This window comes from Idiotropiscis lumnitzeri, chromosome 3, assembly GCF_059441095.1.
Source record: "Idiotropiscis lumnitzeri isolate Australia: NSW breed Sydney's pygmy pipehorse chromosome 3, RoL_Ilum_1.0, whole genome shotgun sequence".
Classification (NCBI taxonomy): domain Eukaryota; kingdom Metazoa; phylum Chordata; class Actinopteri; order Syngnathiformes; family Syngnathidae; genus Idiotropiscis; species Idiotropiscis lumnitzeri.
The window spans coordinates 21,437,087-21,459,860 of NC_142393.1; the positions used below are offsets into that span (position 1 = coordinate 21,437,087).

Below are 22,774 nucleotides of genomic sequence, written 5' to 3' on the forward strand. Positions count from 1 at the left end.
GCCCCCTGGTGGGCAGACATTCCAATTACAGGGAAAATAAAACATGAACAAGGTTTACTTATTTAATTTTTCAAGTTCGGCGGGCCTGATTGAAACGTTTCAGGTGCCGTAGTTTTCTCATGTCTGATGTAGAGTAATGATTTTGGATGTTGTTTACTGAGGCATTTTTTCTCTGAATATACATTTACTCAAGGTTAATCATGATCGACTAAGAAGAAGAAGAAGGGATCTAAATAAACTGCATCCATGTGAAACTGGCAGAAACCCGCTATCAAAGTCTTCCCTTGGGTGTGGGCGTGGCCAGAGAGTTACAAGAGGTGGCCAAATTTCTCAAAATGTGTTATGCTTCAGTTTGATAGAAATTGCTTTTAAAAAGTACAAGACAGTGAAATTAAACCTCTGATTCGAGAATTGCCCCCGCTTCGTGTCATCACAGCAACGACTCACAAAAAGACCCAAATGATAATAATGTGTAACATAATTTATATTTATTTTTTATTTCGAACAAAATGTTAATAAATACATTTTTTTACGTCCAAAAAAGATCATGACTCGAGGGACGCATTTTTATAAATAATTTCATTTCATCAAGTCTTTTGTAGAAAAGAAAGGAAAATAGCAAACTAAAGCATCTCTAGTATGACAATATGATAACGTTATCATTTTTTGTCCGTATGTGAACCCTTTTTCATAATTCAAGTGTTGTTTTTTGTACGTTTTTTTTTTCACGACCTCTTTCATCGCATCTTTTTAGACATCCAACTTAGTCCTACTCATCAAGTCACACCACTGCAGTAGACAACATAAAAATGCGGCAATTGACAATCTCCAAAAGCAGACGAAAACCGAGGAGGCAAACAGAAATCACAGTGAGATTCAAACAGAGGTTTTCGAGAAGGACAGGATGCGAGTCTGCAGAAGGCAATGGGAGGCCATTTTGCGAGGACATATTTACAACAGAAAGCATCTTCTGCATAGATGCACGCAACATGAACAGGTCGAGATCTGGGGAACGAATACATCCACTGCTGTCTTCCGGGGGAATGTTCTCATTATTCAGGCAAAGGGGGTCAGACATGGGTCAGGAGGAAAAAGTTGATGAATGGATTTTGAAAATCAACAGTCAGAAATGGATGTGACCAACATTGCTTTTGGGATTCGAGTTTAATGAGGAAAGAGTTGTGCAGTTGCATCTAAAAAAAAAAAGAAAACTGAAGAGGATTTGGTTTGCATTCTGTTAGGATTTAAATTTCTATGAGAACATTTTCGGGTTACACCGAAAATAATTAAAAAAAAAACATCAATTCAGTACAGTTGGACTCAACTTTTAAGTACAAGACACTGGCATTTTGTATATTAGGTGTGTTTTATTGAAGTCGTTTTGATACAACCTTTATGTGCAACGCATTTTATTTGTCATTGTTTGAGTGCAGGTTTTTTTCCCCCAATATTTAAGCAGAGTATAAACATTCAAACTGTGCTTCAGGCTACAGTGTCTTCTAGTAATCACTGTAAAACCTTTGCCTTGTTTGTTTTATGATAATGTAATTTGTGTTCCTAAAGTCCAACAGTAATTGTCTAAGAAGACAAAGTGTGAGGTGTAATGAACATTTTCCAATTAAAAGCCAATTGGGACAAGTGGGGCCACGACCAACCACATCCAGCAGATACCTGCATCGACTGCTGTTGGATAGTCTGCACATGGGCCCTTTTATTTTTTTTTAAATCAGACCTGATTAAGGTTGTTCTTTCTTCAAATAACAAGTCTTTAACTTTTCTCTTCTAATTCCCCAATTCCTTTACAGTGTGGCCCTACCACTCATTTATTGTTGGCCTTAGCAAATTGTGTTTGGGTCAGTCCTTTGCCAGCCAATTCAGACGGCACTTCTCACTTTAACGGAAGCTAACTGATGATCTCATGAGTCCAAACTCAGTCACCATTGTGCGCTTTACATACAGCAGAAGGCCAGGGGTAAAAAAAAAAATATTCAAAAACACACACGGGTGGGATGGATCAGCCCTTGAATTCTCCTCACATGCCGATGCGAATGGAGCCCTTTGCTTGTCTGGGTCATCAGTTTGCTAAGGGTGGCAGAAATGTTGCCAAACACACACATTTCTTTGATTCGTTTTAAAATAAATAGAATATTGCTCCCTTGCCAGTACTGGCCTTACTTGGGGTGTACAGCATAGAGGCACTCAATATGCGGGGTCTCAGTTATCAACCTGCGTGTAACAGAAAGAAAAGTGTTTGAAGGGTTGATTTTCCAAATGTTCTATATTACTGTGAGCTAACTTTATTTCAGTGCAGTTTTACGATACAGACTCAATCCGTTCAGCAACCACGCCACTTTCTCAAACATATACTAATAACCTAATTAAATAGAATGTAAAAGAATAAACAGTTTGTGCATCATGAGTTGTTCCTTCTGATGTGTGCAACTTTGCCACCAGGGGGCAGTAAAATACAGAAAGCAGACAAAAAAATTGCATCGGCAATCATAGTCGTGTTTCAAAGATAAACGATAAAGTGGCTTGCTAAAGTATTCAGCCCCCTTGAACATTTTGACCTTTTGTCACGTTTCAGTCAAACATAAAGATACAAAATTGCATTTTTATTTGTGAAGATTTGTTTTTGTTTTCATGGTGATGTGCAGTATTACTTTTGAGCCAAAAATGTTTTGCATTTTTCCCAAAAAGTTCAACCTTGATATCATCTGACCAGAGCACCTTCTACAACATGACTGACAGAACAGTGCTCCGCGAGATGTTTAAAGCTTGTGAATTTTTTTCATGTCCTCATCCTGGTTTGAAATTCTCCACAACAGTATTTCAGACCGGCCTGGTGTGTTCCTTGGGCTTCATGATACAATTTGCGCTTTAAACAGACATCTGAGACTATCACAGAGCGGGTGCATTTATACTGAGATTGATTACATGAAGGTAGAATCAATTTGTTAACATCAGTAATTTGGGTCTACATTGAATCATTCAGAAATCCTCAGGGAACTTCTGGAATCACTTGGCTGCACTGACAGTAAAGGCAGCAAATAATATTGCATCCCCCACTTTTCATTTTTTTTGGGGGGGGTGTTAAAAGACTTTTGAAGTAGCAGATGAATTTTGTGGAACTTCACGATTGTGTCGTTAAGTCCTCACATAAATTCCAATTTCAGATCGATATGAATACAAGTCTGAAATGTGGAAAATGGTCCAAAAGTTTGAGGGGGGCAAATACTTTTGCAAGCCCCTGTATATGCCTGCACATTTATATGTGTTGCTGCACCATTTGTGTTCAAATAGCCGTTCCTCAACTCAATCGAATGCTGTCATGTAGATGCTATTGGTTAGAGCGTATAATTGTCTTATGTTTAGTTTGAGTGGGAATTATTGAATGTCTGACAAACTACTGCCTGTTGTGAAGTGGGCTGACTACACTATCTAATTTTTTTGCTGGAAAGTCCAAATTTAAAGAAAAAAAAAAACTCCAAACAAAAAACAGCTTGTATCTGGAAAAACTCACTCGCATTGTAAGGCACAACTGTATTTTTGGATTAGTTTGAAATAGAAAACAAAGGAATTGGGAGAAAAACAAATATGTTTTTCTGCAAAAGGTTTAACCCAAGCACCTAGCGATAACTACTAAATGTTTTTGTGGCCAAATGTTCTTTCATGTTGCACTTAATTTGCAGCTGTACCACTCTTATATCTATATTGTGAATACTCTTAATATAAAACTGCAAAGGAGGGGGAAAAACACAGTATTGTGCCGTGTTCCCCAACCACCGGGCCGTGGACCGGTACCATTTTGGACTGCGCCATGGCGGGCTGCTCAGATGAAGGAGGGGGAAAAATAAAAAACTTGTAGTACTTGCTGAAAAAATATTTTATTTTTAATTTATATATTTGATATATATTATATTCATTTTATTCTTAAACGTGAGCGGCTTCTCTCAGTTAAATCCATCTATGATGGACTCGTGACATGTCGAGATGCTAATTGCCTTGGTCGCATTACGCTAAAATTAAACCCACAATCTAACAAATGAGGAAAAAACAGACCGCGTACAAAGCCCGCTCTGCACAATATACGGGGAAGCAAATCCCCCAAAAATTCACACCCCCTCAAGTTATCAGTCCACACAAACCTTTGGACTTGTTTGAACCGGTCCGTGGCAGAAAAACGGTTGGGGAACACTACCATAGTGTTTACAAGTATAAGAGGAGTAGATTCACTAAATACTAAATTATAACCCACACACGTGAATGAGAGTTGATTTTGTGTGTGGTAGAAACGAGTATTTTGCAAATGCATTGTTGATAAATGAGGCCCCGGTGTTTTGGTTTCAACAACTTTCCTGTTTTCAGTCCCTCCCCCCTTTTTTTTTTAAAATTCCAACAGTGTCACAGACAAGTCCATGAACTAGCTATCAGTTTAGTGCCACTACTGCCATTATGAGGTAAATTTAACACTACCAGGCACACGCAATGCTCGGCGCCGTTACCTTCAGTCTCGGAGCACTTGAGGCCCAAACTGATGAGACATGGAGCATCAGAGGAAGGGAAGGAGGGAAGGGCAGATTAAAGAAAATATCCACGAGCTGAATTTTGAAAGACCCATGTGAGTGATGGATGAGTTACTACAAGGTCGGAAGGAAGAGTGAGGGGGAACAGTGTGGATTAGTCAAAAGAAGGGATAAAAAAAAAAAATCGAATGTGATAACAAGCAGGGGGCACACACCTTATCGCTGTCCAATTCGACGTGCAATCCAGACACAGAAACACAGAAAAAAACAAACAGAAGTAGAGGTGAGGTGGAGGCACGAGATGCTCCTAAACATAAGGCTGGAATAGAAACAATGAGCAGGTTTTAAGTGGCAAGAGGTCACTTGTTTAAAAGGGCAGTCCAGTTCACTCCGAGCTTCAGTGAAGCCCTCCGACGTCCTGTGCTGGGTGTTTTTTCGAGAGGCGTATCCCCGGACGAGACATTTGCAAAAGCAATAAACCACTTCAACCTCGGCCAATCCCGACGTTCAGTCCTCGTTGGACGCGCTCTTCTCCGGTGACAAGGTGACGGCCGCGCCCGCCAACGTGGAGTTATGGGAGGCCGAGATGATGATGACAGTGTGCAGGAGGACGAGCGCCAGCAGGCAGATCTTCAGCCGCCCGCTGCACAGTCTTGGGGTGGCGGTGGAGGTGACCGAGGCCCCCTTGGGCCGGCAGGAGGAGGCAGTCCTTTTTAGCGTCTCGCCCGAGGGGCCGTCCATGTTGGAGTCCCATCGGACGTCGCAGCACTCCGCCTGGCTCTCTGATGGATGCTGTCTCAAGAGTCCTGAAATGGGGCGACATGAACCAGAAAAACATATCTTTTACATAAACGTTGAAAACCGGACACTTGCGAACCACTGCAATCGCCAAATAAAGTGGACAATAACCCGTGCAGATGAAGCTGGGGCTGCCGCCGTGGATCAAGTCGTCGTTGTCCGGCAGGATGAACGGACAGCTCTGTTGGACCTCCAGGCAGTACTGGTGGCACGAAATCTTTCTTTGACACGACTGCTGCATGGTGGGGAAATACTGAGCACACAACCAGGGCTTGTAGGCTGTCTGTGAGGAAGAGAGAGGAATTCATTATTGGAGGGGAAAACAAACATGCTGGTTTACGATACAATCAGTGACCATTCCGCCTACAGAAAATGAAATCCCCAGTTCCCCTCAGTCTTCTTGGGAGACTTTTTCAAAGAATTTGGGAGGATGCGTTGCCCATTCATCCAGAAGAGCAGAAATGACGTTGAACCTGAGAGAGAGCATGGCTCACCATTTCTCACGTTCACCTACGTATAGACAACCATCGCCAATGTAGATTTGGGAGGAACATCATTGTTGCTGTCATCATGCAACTGTTACCATTGCTGATATGGATGCCATTGTGCCCATTGCTCTGTCGTCACTTTGGTTTTTTTCCCCAAAGTTATTTCCAATAAATTCTCTTTTCGGTTTCGGCTGTCACTCCAGCCTTCGTCAGAGCTGTCACTCCTTCCTTGAGTGACGCGTCTAAAAAGAGCTTAATCCAGTCAGGAAAACTTCAAATTAAAGTTCCCTGACCCGAGTAAGTCTGCGCTCGAAGCAAACAATGAGGATTTTCTCCTTACTGAAAAAAAAAAAAAAGAAAAACCAAAACTCTTTTAAAAAAGACCCCATGAGCCTGGGTTCTGTTTGAGATTTCTTCTTTAGAAGAAGTTTTTCCTTGCATCCGTCACCAAAACATATAAATACATTTTTCAATTGTGAAGTGAAAAAATAGGTATAATTTCACACAAAGAATGGCAGCGGCACAAAATTTTATCGCCATATGTATGCCGACAACAATTAACAACTTTGTTGCACGCTCGCAAACTTCTTGAGGATAAGTGATTTGGAAAATGGATGGAAAGATGGATAGCAAATACTTTGACACTACAATTTATCCTACTGTACTTGTTGGAATACAAACGGCCACAGCTCGTTGAATTGCAGCTGGGGTGACTGTTGTTTTTAATCATTTCTTTTTATTTTGGTCGTTGAAAATGTCGTCACATGAAAATAGCCTTTAGCATTAAAATGGTTGGAGACCGGAATGTATTTAAAAATACGTGTGCGTGGGAGTATATGTGTGCCGTGTGCATTGTTGAAATGTCACTGCCAAGTAAATCATTTTGGGAGTGATTTATTCTTTGAAGCATTCATATTAAATATATATAAATCACTAGTGTGGGTGATAACAAAATGCGACCAACTTTATTCATAGGTATGGATACGCATCAGACCTTTTGAGTACACACTGTGTGTTTACTCACGTGACTAAAACAAGGCATAAAACAAATACAAAACAAGACAATACTTGTCAGACAGAAAATCGGGGTCTTCCCAAAAATGTATGCCAACCGTTACCAAGGTAACGTCCGTCTATGCTTTTTGCGAGCGCTCAATAGGTGCTGCTCTACTCACAGTTGGTCTTCTGCTCCTGTGCACAAGTGGAAGTCTGTGCGTGCGTGCGTGCACGTGCGTCTGCGCGTGCAGCGTAGAAAGGGAAGCGTATGAGAGCAAATTGAGTTAGTCAGGAAGCAGGCCTGCAGTCTGATTTGATCAGCCTAATGTGTGATCATTGTGAATGGGGACCTGGCACTCAGAAATCCTCTGTCACCTTGTGGCTTGGTGGGCCGCCAGCCATCTAACGAGACACTCAACTGCTTCGAACAGTATTGAAGCACAGACTCCATTATGAGCGTTCAACTTGCGAACATGTTGGACAAACGAGTAGAATAATTTGGAATAGAACAAGTTGTAATAGGTTGATAACCTTCAATTTAAAGAGAAAACGATATACATGAAATAAAGTTCATTAAGCATTTGCATTAAGATCGCCTGTCTGAGTGCAATAATCATCTGTTGCACAGTCAGTCGCATATAAAAGCCAGCTCAAACCCATGACTTAAATGACATACAATCAAATTACAACAAGCAATCAAAATTAGACTTGTCTTCAGCCAACCAGTGGTGCTGTTGTATTGGCCTTTGTCTGGCGTCCACAAAGACGGATATATGTATATTTTTTTCAACAGAAGTTTGATTCAATATTTCATTTTCTAATTAGTACATGATTGTATTATCAGGACACAGGAGTGGTGTGGTGCATTGGTTGACGTGGTCATTCAGGATTCCCAGCTCCAATAAAAATTTTTGTGTGAGTACATTTTTTCCCACAACAATAAAAACTCAATTAATGCATTGTCCTCCACCTTTTCCATGTCAATTTCATGTCATAATGAAAGAAAATTCGAATCAAAAATATGCACAAGAAAATCTCTTCGTTGCGTGCTGATATACTTTCTGTCCACTTGGTGGTGCTAGAGAGGCTTGAACCACATTTGAGGCTTTGACACATGAGTCAAACCAATTGCATGAAAAGCCTCAATGCTTCAAGGAGCTCGTGGCATTACGCCTCGTTTCCAAGAATAGTTGAGATGGCTTGCTGAGATATTTACAAACATTTCATGCCGCGTTTTCTCAGGGGGTGCAACAGTAAACGTGGTCCCTTTATAGCACTTCCTGGAATTTTGGTCCCACCTGCTGTTAATGTAATCAACCTCTGCAGGTTTGGCGTGTATCCTGAATTTGCGCAATTGTGGTTTGGCATGTTGATTGCAACGTGTGGATGGTTTCCTTACACATGACTTGTTTTGGACACATGCATTGTTTTTTGTTGTAACAGTGTTTGTTAGAAATGCACTTGCTAGACTTCCAAAAGTCCACATTTTGAGGTCTACACGACACATTGAACAGTGACAATATAATGAAGAGCAACAAGAAGAAAACACAGTTTGTCTAAGAAGTTTGACCCGAAAATGATGCATGCTCTCTTTTATTAGCTCACTGTATGTTTGACCAGTGCAAAAGCCTCCTTGGATGCTAAAGTGATGAAGAAAATGATGACGAAGGTCGTGAAGTTGACAACGTCTGGCTTTTTGGTCAAGCCCAAGGGCGAGGGTGGCTATTGGGAATTTCAGGAAAATCCTGAACGGCCGGTGCATATGAAGGCCCGTCATGGCTATCATGGCCACCAGCTGCAGCAAATACACTCAAATTAAAAATTAAAGTTTATGTGGTATATATCAGTCAATACTTATAATAATAACAATAATAATATGCTTTTTTTCTCCACTAATGGTCCATTTAGTTTATCTACAATATTACGATCCTACTTTGTCTAAATGTATGTTGGGTTCAATGGCGAAAAGTTAAAATATCTGGATCAACACCCACGTGTTTTGTTTATTTATTTATTTATTTTGCTGTCTGATGCACCACCACCCTACGCCTACTGTATGCTTTTCCCTTTTTCCATTTTAACTAAACAAATCAACAACAAATTCACCAATCAACAAAATCAGATCTAAATGAAAACGTCTCACCTCCTCCAATTTGCAGTTAGAATTGGAGAAAATACTGTTCATCTGATGGTAATCTCTGCGTTCATGTGGACATGACGTGAACATATATTGTCACTCAAAGACAAATAAATTATTAATGATCTTCCTTTATGTAAATAACTTGCCCATGTTGTTGGATAACAGTTCTAATAATCACCCCAAAACACACAAATACTGACATTGCAAAGAAACAAAAGAGGGAACATGTTTACAGATGAAAACAGTAAACAGTGGCCTAATTAGTATGTCCAGAATTATATTGACCAGGTTCCGGGGATTTCCAGAAAGCCAAAGATGTTTACTGGAAATGCCCTGTTGAGCATTGATGGAAGCTCAGCTGTGACTGGGAAGTTTGTTGTATTAGTGGTCTCAATACAAATATTTTGAATTTGATACTATATATCTGCGTAAAATAACTCCATACCGGTACTGAAACAAAACCGCGTCAGTGAAAAAAATTGTTAAATAATAGCTGACAGCTAAAGAACTTTAAATTAGTATCCTTTGCATTAATACCAAAGAGAAATACTGTGAGAATACTCTTGATAAAATAAGAGATGCGGAAAACAAATTTTTAACAAGGGAGAGCTGATTTTTCCAAGATAAGTGCTAGACACGCCTGCGCAACGTGATAAGCGGATCTAAGATGACTTCATTTTACCCAGAAGACTAATGCAAACCTCTATAGAAGATGGTAGTGTTGGAGACAAATATACACTGCTTCCAAGTGTTTGTGGAGATAAATGGACAATGTGGTGAATTAAACTATGTTAAAGATGTGTCAAAACAGTGGACAGGAGCATGCTAGCTAACTGACAGCTAGCTAGGTGTGTCCGATATTTCGGAGAAAGTAGAGAACGACTACTACTGCCGCTACTGGGCATGAAACTGTCTGTTATGATACACAAGGGAGCAATGCATGTCTTGAAACAGCAGTCAGATGTACGGAATAGGGATTTTATTCTTCTCCTTAGCAAAGTGCTGAGTAGATTCATGCCAGAAGTGCTACGGGGAGATAAGAGCTTCGGCAGGTTATTGCCTCTGAGTAGATGGTTGGCAGTTGTGTTTCCATGACACTTCTGCCATCTCAAAAAAATCATTTCATGAGAGCGTAAAAACATTTTTGCGATATTTGAGAGGTCTTTCAAAATGTCTGTGTTTCCATTACCTGTGTTTGCTATTGTGCAATTTGCATTGCATTCATTCAGAATACTGCAGCTCGGGTTATGACTAGAACGAGCGAACAGATCAGAACACATTAGTCCATTCTTGAAGGCTTCACACTGGCTCCCAATCAGTTGTACACCAGATTTTAAAATTCAGAATGGTTTAGGTCTTGATTACAATAAAAATATGCTAATGGTTAATTGTAATTATGATTATTATTATTATTGTAATATTTGTGTTAATTAATGTTTGTTTGTCCTGGGTGTAAATAAATAAATAAATAAATGTTTTCTAATGGAATTTAATAAAGTGATGATCATGATAATAGATTTGTTAATAAAGTCAACCAAGTTAGCCTAAAAAATTGGTGGATACTTTTTTTTATTTTGCCCCGAGGCTTTGGCGGGCATCCTGTACGCCAGCTTCACAAACATTTCCAGGCCACATAAATCCGCATATGTTATCTGATTTACTCATGATCTTTTTCACTGTCTATTTGCACCCTCTATTGCTAGAAAGTTGACACTGCAGTCGGTGAGAGTTTCCATGTTAGAGGGACCTATTGTCATGTCTTGCCATAGTTTTGACACCAGATGCCCTTCCTGCTCCATCAAACTCATTTAAACACAGGCAGTGGCTTGAAATTAGCGTCTAGCATACCCATTGGACATCCCATTGACTGGGATTTGAACCGTGGTTATGTGTGAAAGGCAGCAATACATCCACATTGCTCATCTGCAAAGTATCGTTTTTAATTTACCAATCGACTGTTGGAAATAGAAACTCATTTGTGTTAAACTGCAAGAATGTGAAATTCAGCTTCGCATAGCTCGACACCTCTGTCTTTCAGCACATGACTAAGCAGAGACCCAGTGTGATTGTAAGTGATATGAATTATTGTGGGGAAATGTGTACATGAAATCAACCAAATCGCGGGTAGTGGGCTAACTCACGGCCGCTGAGATGCACCCTTAACGGGCATGCCATCACAATTTAATAGTCCTTTGGTTCCAGCAGTGGTGAGGTGGAGATTACTCGAGTAATCAATAGCATAATCGATTCCAAAAAGATTAGTTTGTGACAGCCCTAGTTAGGGCTCTGAGGTCTGCAGACTCAGATCATAACATAGTTGCCATCACCTTGCCTTCAAACGGAGAGGACCATAAAGCGCCAACTCCATGCATAGAGCTTGTACAGTACACAGTCATGAATCCGCGTTATATAACAACTATAGTCAGTAGTTCAATTATTCAACACGTACAAACCACCTTCAAATGAGGTTCACAGTCGTATATTAGTGTGCATACTAGTGTAACTAACACACAAGCAAAAACCGACGTGACAGTACACATGGGCAAACATACAGGGACAATAACACTTTCCACAAACATTAAGTTATTAAACTCATCACTCAAATATTGTCTTTATAGCACACTCATATAGCACAACTCAAAGTGCTGTTCAATTAAAACAAATAGATGTTAGGGAAAACTGGCAAATCGAAACAGCAAAGTAGACTAAACAAGCTTTTGGAAGTGGCATTGAGAGAGAGGCAGAAACACTTTCACTTTAATTTTTGAGGGTGCACAAGGTGTAGTCAAGGACTGCCAACAAACAGGACGTCTCAAAAGCAGACAAAAACACTATCAATGAATGAAAACTAAAAACAACACAGAGATTACACCAGATGGCACCAAAGCTTTGGGCTGAGCACAAACAAAGCGAGTCGATAAGATTTTCAGCGAATGATGCAGGATGGCTTAAAAGAATAAATTTAAAAAATCTACAAATGTCACAAATTTGGGAATGCTGAGCTATGTTGGGGTTCACAGTATAACAGGGCTGTAACGATCGCAGCAATATCGTGATATCACAAAATTTAAATTGCCACCATAACGTTGGTATCATGTCACACACGATATTAATAGCAGCAAACGTGTTAAAAAGTTCAAGTTGTTTTCCGTTTGTGCAGTTCCAGCACCCTCAGGTTGTCAGTTAATTAGTGCAGTTTAAATTTAATTTGGCATGTTTCGGCCCCCCATGTTTAACACCCATCCTAATCGCCAGATGACGGGCAACGTAACATGTTTGAGTTCTTCCATAAATTGACCCGATTCACGGTGTGTGTGCATTATCAAGTAAGTGCCTGAATATTACGTGTTATCAGCCATTTATGTTAAAGTACTTTTTAAACTACGGTATATGTATATTTAGGACTAAAGCGAAATTAGCATTTTATGGAGACACTTACATGCAACTACTCATGCCTATTTTATTTGTGTTCTCTACAGGAACCAAACACACACACACACACACAAGCAGATTAAACAGGCCAAATAGAAAACCTGGTCTGATTATTGCCCGCATTAACAAAACGGTTCTAACTGATATAAAGGTTCCATAAATAAGTCATACCAGCAAATATTTTTCAACATCGCCGTCAAAAAAAACAAACAAAAAACAAAAAACACTTTTTGCCCGCTTCAACCAAACACAGCATTGTTTACTACATAGACCATGATACTGTACTGAGCCAAGAGTAGCACATGACAATAAATTCACCGGCCAATCTTATTTCTTTGTCAATGCTGTTGTTCTGTACAAAGAGACAATATTGAGATTTTAATTTTTTTTATAATATCAGCTTTTTCTATTAAATATCTTTTTTATGACGGGGCAGCGCACTCCACATTAGGAGAGCGATCATTTAATTTAAACAGTAAATATGTTCATCTTACTGCAGATAGAGTAGTCCAAAGTGACATTAGGCTTCAGTTGCGGTGCAGGAAATCATAATGTTCAAGTCCCTTTAAAAAAAAAAAAAAAAACTAACAAAAACTGACTCACTCATTCCTCGGTGCCCAGGTGGACTTTTGAGTTGAGCTGCTGTTGGCTTCCATTAAACTAAGTTGAACTCCTATCCTACTGCGTCAGCACATGCACTAACCCCAAGCGAACATTTGCAAAATGCGTGTTCTCGTCAGGGTTCGTTCAAGGTCACAAATGCTTGTAAAACGTTCGCCAAAAGTTCCTGCTTTTTTTTTTTGTCAGGAAAACATTTTCGAACAAGTTCAAAATTCCCTTGCGACAAGAACACTACAAGCGAATGTCTGACAAACGTCTGATGACCGAGCCTCAAACGAACCCTGATGAGAACGCAGCATTCGCTCGTCGCTACCTTCGCAAACACTTTAAAATGCTCGCCGCTTAGTGGAATAGCGGCATTAGGCCTGCCACAAATCACTTTGCTTCCACGTTTCCTGTCCAAACTTGTTTTGTACTTAGTTTCCAGCTACTTTCTAAATATTGTCGCGCATGCAAATCTGTCATTGGTACAGTATGATGCCAATTGCAGACAGGACGCGTAATGAGACGCCCAAGATAAATATACTTGGACAAGAGAATTACTTTTTTAATGGAAGCGATCGGCGTCATGCAAGGTTTCACAACTCAAAGGTTACAGACAAAACAAATCGACACATAAGTGCAACCGTGTACATGTTACATGCTACTACTGATCCCGTATGTAAAATGTGCTGATTTAGATGAGAGGTCAACACATTAAATTGTGCTAACTAACACATATTCTAAAAAAAAAAAAAAAAGCGCTGCACACAGCCAACCTCACTTCACTGACTGCTCAACATGGACGCGCTGCGGTGGCCAGCTTGTCACCCTGGATATGCCAAGTGTTGTTTTCGGCAAGGTGTCTTGAAGAGACAAAGCCATCCCTCATCACAACAAAGACTACAGGACGGCACACGGATCGGAATCAGAAGCAGGTGATTGCTCCACCAAAGCAGGTCAAGAATATAATCCATCAAAACAAACGTTGCTCTCCATAAAATAGCAACACAGACACTGTGTGACCCACAATGAATAACTATGAAAAGGCAGAACAGGTAAATAATGATCCCAGGTAGAGAAACATCTTGGGCAGCTATTGACAGCAGATGGCAACATTGGATCTCTTTTGGGTGTGTGTCCCAATGATGTGTAAGCTCCTAAAACAAATTAAATGTGACCAAAAAAAGCAGATTGTGTTTCATCAAAGTTGAAAATGTTTGTCACATTAACTCTACAATAAAGAGCGCCACAAATGAGAGAAATGATGACGGAGATTATTTCAATTTAGAAATACAGTAGAAGCGATGACATAATGCACATGTTGACACACAAATACACACACACACACATAAAAATCCTGAGCATAAAAGTCACTGTTGTGGATGAAATATATATATTTTCACTTAAAGATTATTTTCCAAAATCATTCAGCTTATTTTTTCCAAAGGAGGATCACCGTTAAAAACCACAACCAGCATCTGAGTGCACTCAAAAATCCCCATCTTCAGCCTTCGAGTACCTGACACAGATGGGTTTATTAGAATTCATTTAAGAATGAATTAGATTTATGTTTTTGCAAAATGCCACCACTATGAACTATATGGATGTCATTTAGTGCATTTTGTGGGGTATTGAAAACATAAAATTCACTTTAGTATTTGTTGTTCATAGTTTCTAATGCCAAAGCGTTCATTAAGATCTTGATTTTTTTTTTTTTTTTGCATTAAAAATCTAATGTGATAATATCCGATACAGTTTGTTTGTAAGAATGCACTGGCTCCGCAGTTAGAAACAGTTCTGAAAAAGAAATTGCTCAAGTTAGTTGAGGATAAATGTTCTCATTGTTGTTGAACCCGCAAGCTTCTCTTTATGAACCTGATGCTATGGTGAATACTAATCTTTGAACAATGTTTTTTTTTTTTTTAATGCTGCTTTTTTTTTCTTTTTTAGAATAGCGTTACAAAAAATATTGGATGAACGAGCAGCTCACTGGTGAGCTATATTTTGAACGGCCTCACGTGCTGCCCATGTGGTCCTTGGAGGCTACCTGGCGCCTGTGGGCACCATGTCTGTGACCGCAGGTTGAAACTATCGACGTAGGTAACTATAAACCATTTTTAGGGCCGTACCAATTATTTGCATGCATCTCAAATCATCATATTGACCATGACAAGCAATTCATCTCAGGGCCGCCACACACTGAGCGATACGGTGGACTTCTGCCACAACCTTTCACAAGTGGACAAATCTTAGCTGGTTTTGCAGCCATTCCAAATTAGAATCACAATCACGTGATGTGGCAATGTGGCAAATTATAGCAAAATGCATGGAAGCTTTCACACAGGCGGAAAATCCATTTCCGGTTTATATGTGAGCAGCGGGACACACATATTGGGGTTTCCAACAATACGTAACCATATTTACAATTTCATACTGTATGTACCTATATTCTCGCCTATGTCTTCTTTACATAGCGTCTTTCTTGAGGGACACTCCATCTTTTTACGATTTAAAATAAGTGATATGGTACACCACATTGCATGAGGAGGCTCAGAACGCAAACTAGGAGTGATGCTAAATCACAGGGGGGAGGAGTGGCCAACTGCCATCTTTTGTGATGGTCGCATCCAAGTCGGATTCGGAAGCAATCCGCAATGTGCGACGGCCTTAAAACATCTGCACCAATTTTATGCAACCTTGAAGGAAAACTCCTTGAAGGAGGTCAGGAAAAACAAAAGCTTTGGTACTCGCATAAACAGATTTGTGATATATATATATATATTTTTTTTTTTTTTTAAATCGGCAATCATTAAAGGAGAACATGCATTGTGCGTCTTTGTATTGCGAAAGGGTTACACAGATAGTCCACATGAATTCATGATGATCGGGAGGCATGGCATATCGTTCAAGGTTCTATCAACAGATGATTCAAGAAAGAGTATGCAACCGTCGAAAAAAAATGGATGGGATACAGCCTCATTTTTTGAAGTGTCAGTTCACAAAGCATTGTCGTGTTGGCATCCAAACGAGTTTGGGTTCGGTTTTTAGAGGCAAGCAGATGGCTTTGTGGGATTTTCGACATGGATGTGCAGCCTCGCTGTCAGTGTTTGGGTGAAAAGAGGCCATCTGGGATTGGCTGAGGCTTCTGTGAATGGAGCCTGGCATCACCATTCACTAACACCGAGAGCTCTGCTCAGTTATTCAGCTCTTCACTCCCTCTTTAAAAAAAAAAAAAAAAACAGAGCTGGGGCACTATGATTTTTTTTCAAGGGTGATACCTGAAAAGATATAGCTTCTGACAGTTTGGGAACATACTGTACCTATAATAATCAATATGGGGTACATGGAATATTAAAAGTTAATCAAATTAACCCAAATCTGTACAGACGTTAATGTCTGCTGCACCCCAATAATAAACAGTAAATATGTGGAGTAGTTTTAAGTTGGACCCCCTCAAGCGTGAGCTAATCCGTGGCTACAATCAAATCAAGCTGGCCGAGAGGCTTTTTAGTGTGTCTGGCTACGAAGAGCAAACAAGAGCCTTCCGCCACATTAGGCCGCCATACCACCTCTTGACTTCAACAACTCATTCTCCATGTGGAGTGGCACGGGCCCGGAGAACACCTGGCGACGGCCAGCGAGGTTGATCATTCCAACACCTGTTCCAGTGATGTCGTCTTCCTGCAGCGCGACATTTGATCAATTTATTTATATACTTTAGCATCTAATTTAATTATTTGTTGGCCTGTTTACTGCCGCTTCTTCTCTTTTCTGCCCCCTCCTTCCCCTGCTTGGGAATTAGGTGATGGGGACATGCTTTGAAGATTACGGCACTGACGAACCGGGAAGGGACCTGCTCTGCCGAAGTGATGGCGATTCACTTGGAAGTGGCTGTACTGAATTTACACCAACTGACCGGTACAAGATCGAAGGCTCATCTTCGGATATGCTGCCATGGATATTACGGCCCTGGATGAGGACCCACTCCACTGAAGTCATCTTCCTGCAGCGCTTCATTCAATTGACTCTCACATTATCTCATCTATTATTGCATAGCATCATTGTATGTGTCAAATGTTGCCCAGTTGGCATCCATTGCAGCCTGGTCATCCTGGAAGGGGGATTCCCCCATCTGTGGTCCCTTCTCAAGGTTTCTCACTTTTCCCCTAATGAGGTTTTGTGAGTTTTTCCTTGCCCTCCTGGGGGTTAAGATCGGGGATGTCGATTGTGGCTATGTAAAGCCCTTTGAGACTGTCTGTGATTAAGGGCTATACAAATAAAATTGACTTGACTTGACTTGACAACAAAGCAGCTTTCGGGGGCTCAAAGTAGTCAAAGAAAAAGGGGAAGAGGTCGTCCGTGTATCTTTCATTCTTACCAATTCCATTTTAACATGTTTTTAAACACACTGATTTTTATTTTACTTTTGTGCTAAACATTTTAATCAAAACATTGACAGTTAGTACACTTTACTTTTCTGAAATTCAGTGTTAATGTGCAAACAGTGCATAATATTACAGTGGCTAACAATAACAAATACACTTTTAAGGGACACCTACTATGTTTCTGTATTTAAAGGTTTGTCATTATGGTGGTACTTGGAGTGACTCTAAATTGAGGCATGAATGATTGTTTGCCTTTAAAGCACAGTGCTGCCTTGAGATAAAAGTTCAATTCAATTAAACTCGTAGTGCAGCGCCTTTTTTTGTGCCAGCCACCTTAGCCATAAGGAGCCTGGGTAAAAGAAAAGTGATACAGACACAAACTAAGAAGCCAACACTTCTCTTAGTTCTTCAATAAGTTGCAATAATAGTTGTTTTTGCAGAGGATAAAGAATATCTACCTGTGAGTACTTTGATATGTGATACAATAGCCACCGTTTATGTTCAAAGATCCGATGCTTATAACTTGGCAACAAGTGTGCTGATGTTTAGCTTACAGAGTTTTCTAAGATAAGCTAGCATTAAGCTTGCAGTGGGCAAAGTACACAATATGTCGTTCTCTTTTGGTTTTATGTTTAGTTTGGAAGTAAATTTAACAACTTGATGCCTCGTTTTTGAAAAATGTGTACGCTGTCTTCCAAATTGCAGATTAATGTGACGTGAGTTAAGTTCGTTGCCATCATGCAGCACTTTAAATCTCAAGTTTGTGCTTGCAAGTCGAAGCAAAAAAAACTTGTCGAACAGCGATTAATTTCTCGAGAAACTTGTATCTCAAGGCACTACTGTACGTGGCCTTTGATCGGCTGGGAGCCAGTAAAAGGTACACCACAGCTTGCCCAAACTCAGCTGGGATAGGCTCCACTTTACTGCAACCCTGGTGAGAATAAACGCTGAAAATGATGGTTTCAATGATTTTTAAATTGGCAATGTAAAAAAAAAAGTGCAAAGATTGTAAGATACACGGATTGGAGGTGGCCTGTAGTAGGGCCTCCGTGTGCATGTTAGCATGGGACAGGCAGCAACATGAATGAACATGAGGCCGGTCCAGCTCCGAGAATCTGTCACCCGTCTCCATGGCGACAGGAGGAGAAGGGGGACCACAAAGCTGGCGTCCATCCGGTTCCAAATCAACAGATGGCCTCTGCATCACCCTCACCAGCAGCCAAAAAGCACAGAGGAGTCCCCCCCGCCCCCCCCCCCCTCCCGTGCCTTCCCCCCAAAATCCCCTTGCCTACCTTGCACTGCTCCATGCACGTCCGTACTGAATACTCAGCTGGCTCGTATTTCCGAGTGAGGAGCTCAAAGTCGTCGTACTTCTCCTGGGCGTGCTGGTCGTAGCGCTGGTACGCCTGCACGCACAGGCTGCATCGGGTCGTGTCGCCGTCGCGGAGCACGTCCAGGCTGCAGTTCAAATTGTCCGGACTGGTCGAGCCGTCGAACAAATCCAGCAGCGAGTAGGAGTTACAAAAGGAGAGGTACAAATCGCTCATATTTACAGCCGACGGGCCCTCGTTATCGGAGAGGCCCCTGCACAAATGCTCGGCGTCGGCGAAAGTCAAGCAGGTGTTGGACAAAGTGTCCGCGTGGCAAGTTTCAAGCCGCCACAAATGCTTGCTCGTGTTTCCTACAAAAATAGCGAGTGGGTTTTCTCTGAGGCTGCTGTGTGCTGAATGGGTCTGGGGGGAGAGGAGGCGGGACGATCCGAACTTGTCCCGGGTCCTGGCCAATTTGGCCTCGGCGCAGAACCACAGGTGATCAGAGAGCAGGATGGTGAGAAACAAGAGGGATGCCAAGGACAGTCGCCATCTCTGCGCCCTCTCGGAGTCGGTGAATGGCTTTTGGTTCTCGCGGGGGGGTTCTAGCCAGATTTGGAAGCCGTCGTCGTCATCTTGCTGCCAACACGTCCCAGCACCCCTGGTCATATTTTGGGAACCGGCCGACTCCACCGTGGCGGCTCCTCTGCCGCAACAGTCATTGACGTGGGGTCCGCTTCGCGTTCCTCCCCCTTCAGGTGTCGGCTGGTGGCTTGTCCCGGCTTGCCTCGGCCTCCGCGGCTAATTCCCATCCAAGTGAGCGTGGGCCGGCTGGTAAATTAGACGCTGGCAAGCCCGGGCCGCATCCTCCATGGCTGACCGACCGGGGAAAGCCGCCGCCGCTGTCCTAGCCCCGCGTCGAGACGAGCCGCGTCGCACCGCGCAGCGCGCCGCTCGACTCCGCTCCTCTCCTCCTCTTCTCTCCTCTCCTCTTGCGTGGCCTCGCGAACGCGTCTTATCGTCACCACACGCTCACCGACACCTCGGTCGCGCTACGCTGCAGCGGCTGTCGTCTTCCAACATGGTCTTGGCTCGGTGTCGGCGGATAGGCCCGCAGCCTGTGACGGACCTCTTTGCTTTTTCAAGCCCTCACCCTCTTCATCCTGCTGCCTCCGTCAAGTCGCCGCCATATTGGCCAAGGAACTGTGCGTGTTCGCAGGAAGCTGTCAGGCCGCCCGTAATAAGGCTCGCCACTTCCGGTCCCTCTTCTACAAAATGAAAGTTCACCTTTCGCTCAAATATTTTAATAAGAAATGGCTTTATGTTGCCCTAAATGTATTTTTTTACGCTAACTTCCATTTTTCTAACACATCAGGTTTTTGAGATTTTGGGGGATTTCTTTTTTTTTTGCTTTAAACTGTATGGATTTTACCCTGCAATGGAATAGCTATATGACGTTACGGGGTAAAAATCCACCTGTTATGAACCTAACATGCCTTTATTGCCATATTACATGTATTATTATTATTATTATTATTATTATTATTATTATTATTATCATTATTATTATTATTATTATTATTATTATTATTATTATTATTATTATTATTATTATTATTATTATTATTGTTATTGTTATTATTATTATTATTATTATTATCATTATTGGGGCACTGTGGTCGACTGGTTAGCACGATGGCCTCACAGTTCAGAGGTGCAGGGTTCGATTCTGGCTGCGGCCTTCCTGTGTGGAGCTTGAATGCTAAATGGGCTGTTACTTGTGTAGCGCTTTTCTACCAACAGTACTGAAAGTGCTTCACACTATTACATCTACATCTACCTACTGATGACATACCATCCGGAGCACCTGGGGGTTTAGCATCTTGCTCAAGTATATTTCAACACGGTCTCAATGGTTGGGGATCCAACCCACAACCTCTAGGTACTCTGGTTTCCTACCGCATTCCCAAAACATGCATGGTAGGTTGATTGGACTCTCTAAATTGCCCTTAGGTATGAGTGTGAGCGCGGATGGTTATTTGTCTTTGTATGCCCTGCAATTGGCTGGCAACCAGTTCAGGGTATCCCCTGCCAACTGCCTGAAGACAGCTGGGATAGGCTCCAGCATGCACGCGAACCTCGTGAAGCTAGGGGGCTCGGATAATGGATGGATGATAATTATAATTATAAAAACCTGATGTGCTAGAGCAAAAAAAATAATCCATAAAAGTTTACTATCTGTGATTACAATATTTTGTAAAAATGTGTTAATGTGTAATTAGTGTAGCAGTGTAATTAGTCATAGTTGGTTACATAACTGGCAAAACACCCAAACTACGACTCATTCAATTTAATGTTACTGTGTTGCTTTGAAATACAAGTGACCTGACTTCTGTGTTTTTCGAATTATGAGCCATTCTCACACAGGTTTTCACTTTGACTCATTGAAGTACATGTGTGGTGGCAGTGTCTGAAAAAAATAGCCAATAACTCATCAAAAAAGAAACATCAAGCTGCTTATTGACACTCCCAGTTGTAGTTTACTGTTAAACTAGGTGTCAAATACAAAGAACTTCACATTGTGCATTGGAAAGAACCAAATGCTACAAGGGACAGTGATTAGCATCTCTGTAATTGTGTTATAATAAAACAAGGGACATTTGAACACAAATGGTGCAGCAACACATACAGACAGCCCATGTAACATTAATCGCTCATATACTGTTCTTTATCCTCTACGAATAATTACTTAATGAATCCCACTTGCATTCTAGTCAGGACACAACCCACTGCAGTATGATGGGCTGGTGCATCCATGCAGGAAAGTAAGTATAAAGTATGAAATTTTACACAGCCCTCGGGTGGCCGAGGCGCACACTCATGCATAAGTAGCACAATGTGCAATGAAATAAATGTGTCAAAACCAGTTAAATTATCATTAGTGTATGTTTTATAGAATATCATAGTATTGTATTATTTTTCTTCTGAGAAAAATCACATTGCAATGTATTTTCTGTTTTATGCAGGCTTCAAACGGATTAATAGCGTGCCCATACACTTTTATTTGAAAATATGATTTTTGTTATGAGTGTTTTGAGTTAGAAGCATGGTCAAAGAACAAATTGAACTCATGTCTCATGGCACCATTGTAAGTAAATATAGGCATACTCATTATAGGCACTCAAGGGGAAATTTAACTCACTCTGATCCATACTTTGTGTTCCTCATCACACATGTAGGCATCAATGAAGAGATGAGTGAAGGAGATGTGCAAAGAGTGTTGCACCACTTGAGCTGCAGTGATGAGGAGGATGCCTCAGCTTGCTCAATGGCACCTTTACATGAGCCAGTACGCAAGAAAGAATCTCTCCAACAACTAGTTGCCATGCTGTTTACTGTTATTTATTTATTTGCCACAGTGGTATTGGAACCCACCCCATCTGAATCTAAAGGCTGAGACCTTACAGACCGAATTACCGCTTTTAACACCTTCCCAATATTATCAACGAGTTTACATGCCAACCGGAAGTTCACTATCCACTGAACGTCGAACGCGGAAGTGCTGCGTGCGTCGAGTCCATTATCGTTGCTACAGTTCAATTTACATTGAAAAGCCACTCTCCCTCACGTCCGGTTGTGACGCTTCTCATTCTTGCGCACTTGATATGAGATCGCCAGCTCTGACGTTATGCCGCGCACCGCAGTGGCCGCATCCCTCTCCTCCACTTGAGGCGAGTCAAGTCCAAGAGAGTCAGAGAGAATTTCCACTGAAATGTGAAGATTGCCATTTCAAAATTGCGATAACACAGTCTACCTTAAAGAAAAGAAAATAACAGTATACGAATTACACTGAAAACAATGCATAGCTGATTAAAAAGGACAATCCTGGTGTCTTAAATGTGTTGTTTTCATGTTATTTTCAGAAAAATGTTCGAGCACCAAAAGCTGGTGACGACGCACTCAAAAAATCTTTATCAGAAGAAGCCTACAAATTGTAAGGGGTCGAAGCCATCATAATAAAGACTTCAATCCATAACACTGTCAACAGCAATTTTTCATAAGCGATGGATCTATCTGTCCCTTAACGTTTTTCTGA

At 41.3% G+C, this 22,774-nt stretch overlaps 1 protein-coding gene across 1 annotated transcript; it reads right to left on the minus strand.

Annotated features, from left to right (window-relative positions):
• Positions 1 to 466: 466 nt before the first annotated feature.
• nalf1a (NALCN channel auxiliary factor 1a) lies at positions 467 to 19,905 on the minus strand. Its single transcript, XM_088291440.1, has 3 exons — positions 18,661 to 19,905; positions 5,436 to 5,607; positions 467 to 5,332 (listed from the first exon to the last, which is right to left on the minus strand). Exons 1-3 carry the CDS (start codon positions 19,345 to 19,347, stop codon positions 5,034 to 5,036), a joined length of 1,158 nt encoding a protein of 385 aa, XP_088147566.1. The 5' UTR covers positions 19,348 to 19,905; the 3' UTR covers positions 467 to 5,033.
• Positions 19,906 to 22,774: the final 2,869 nt, after the last annotated feature.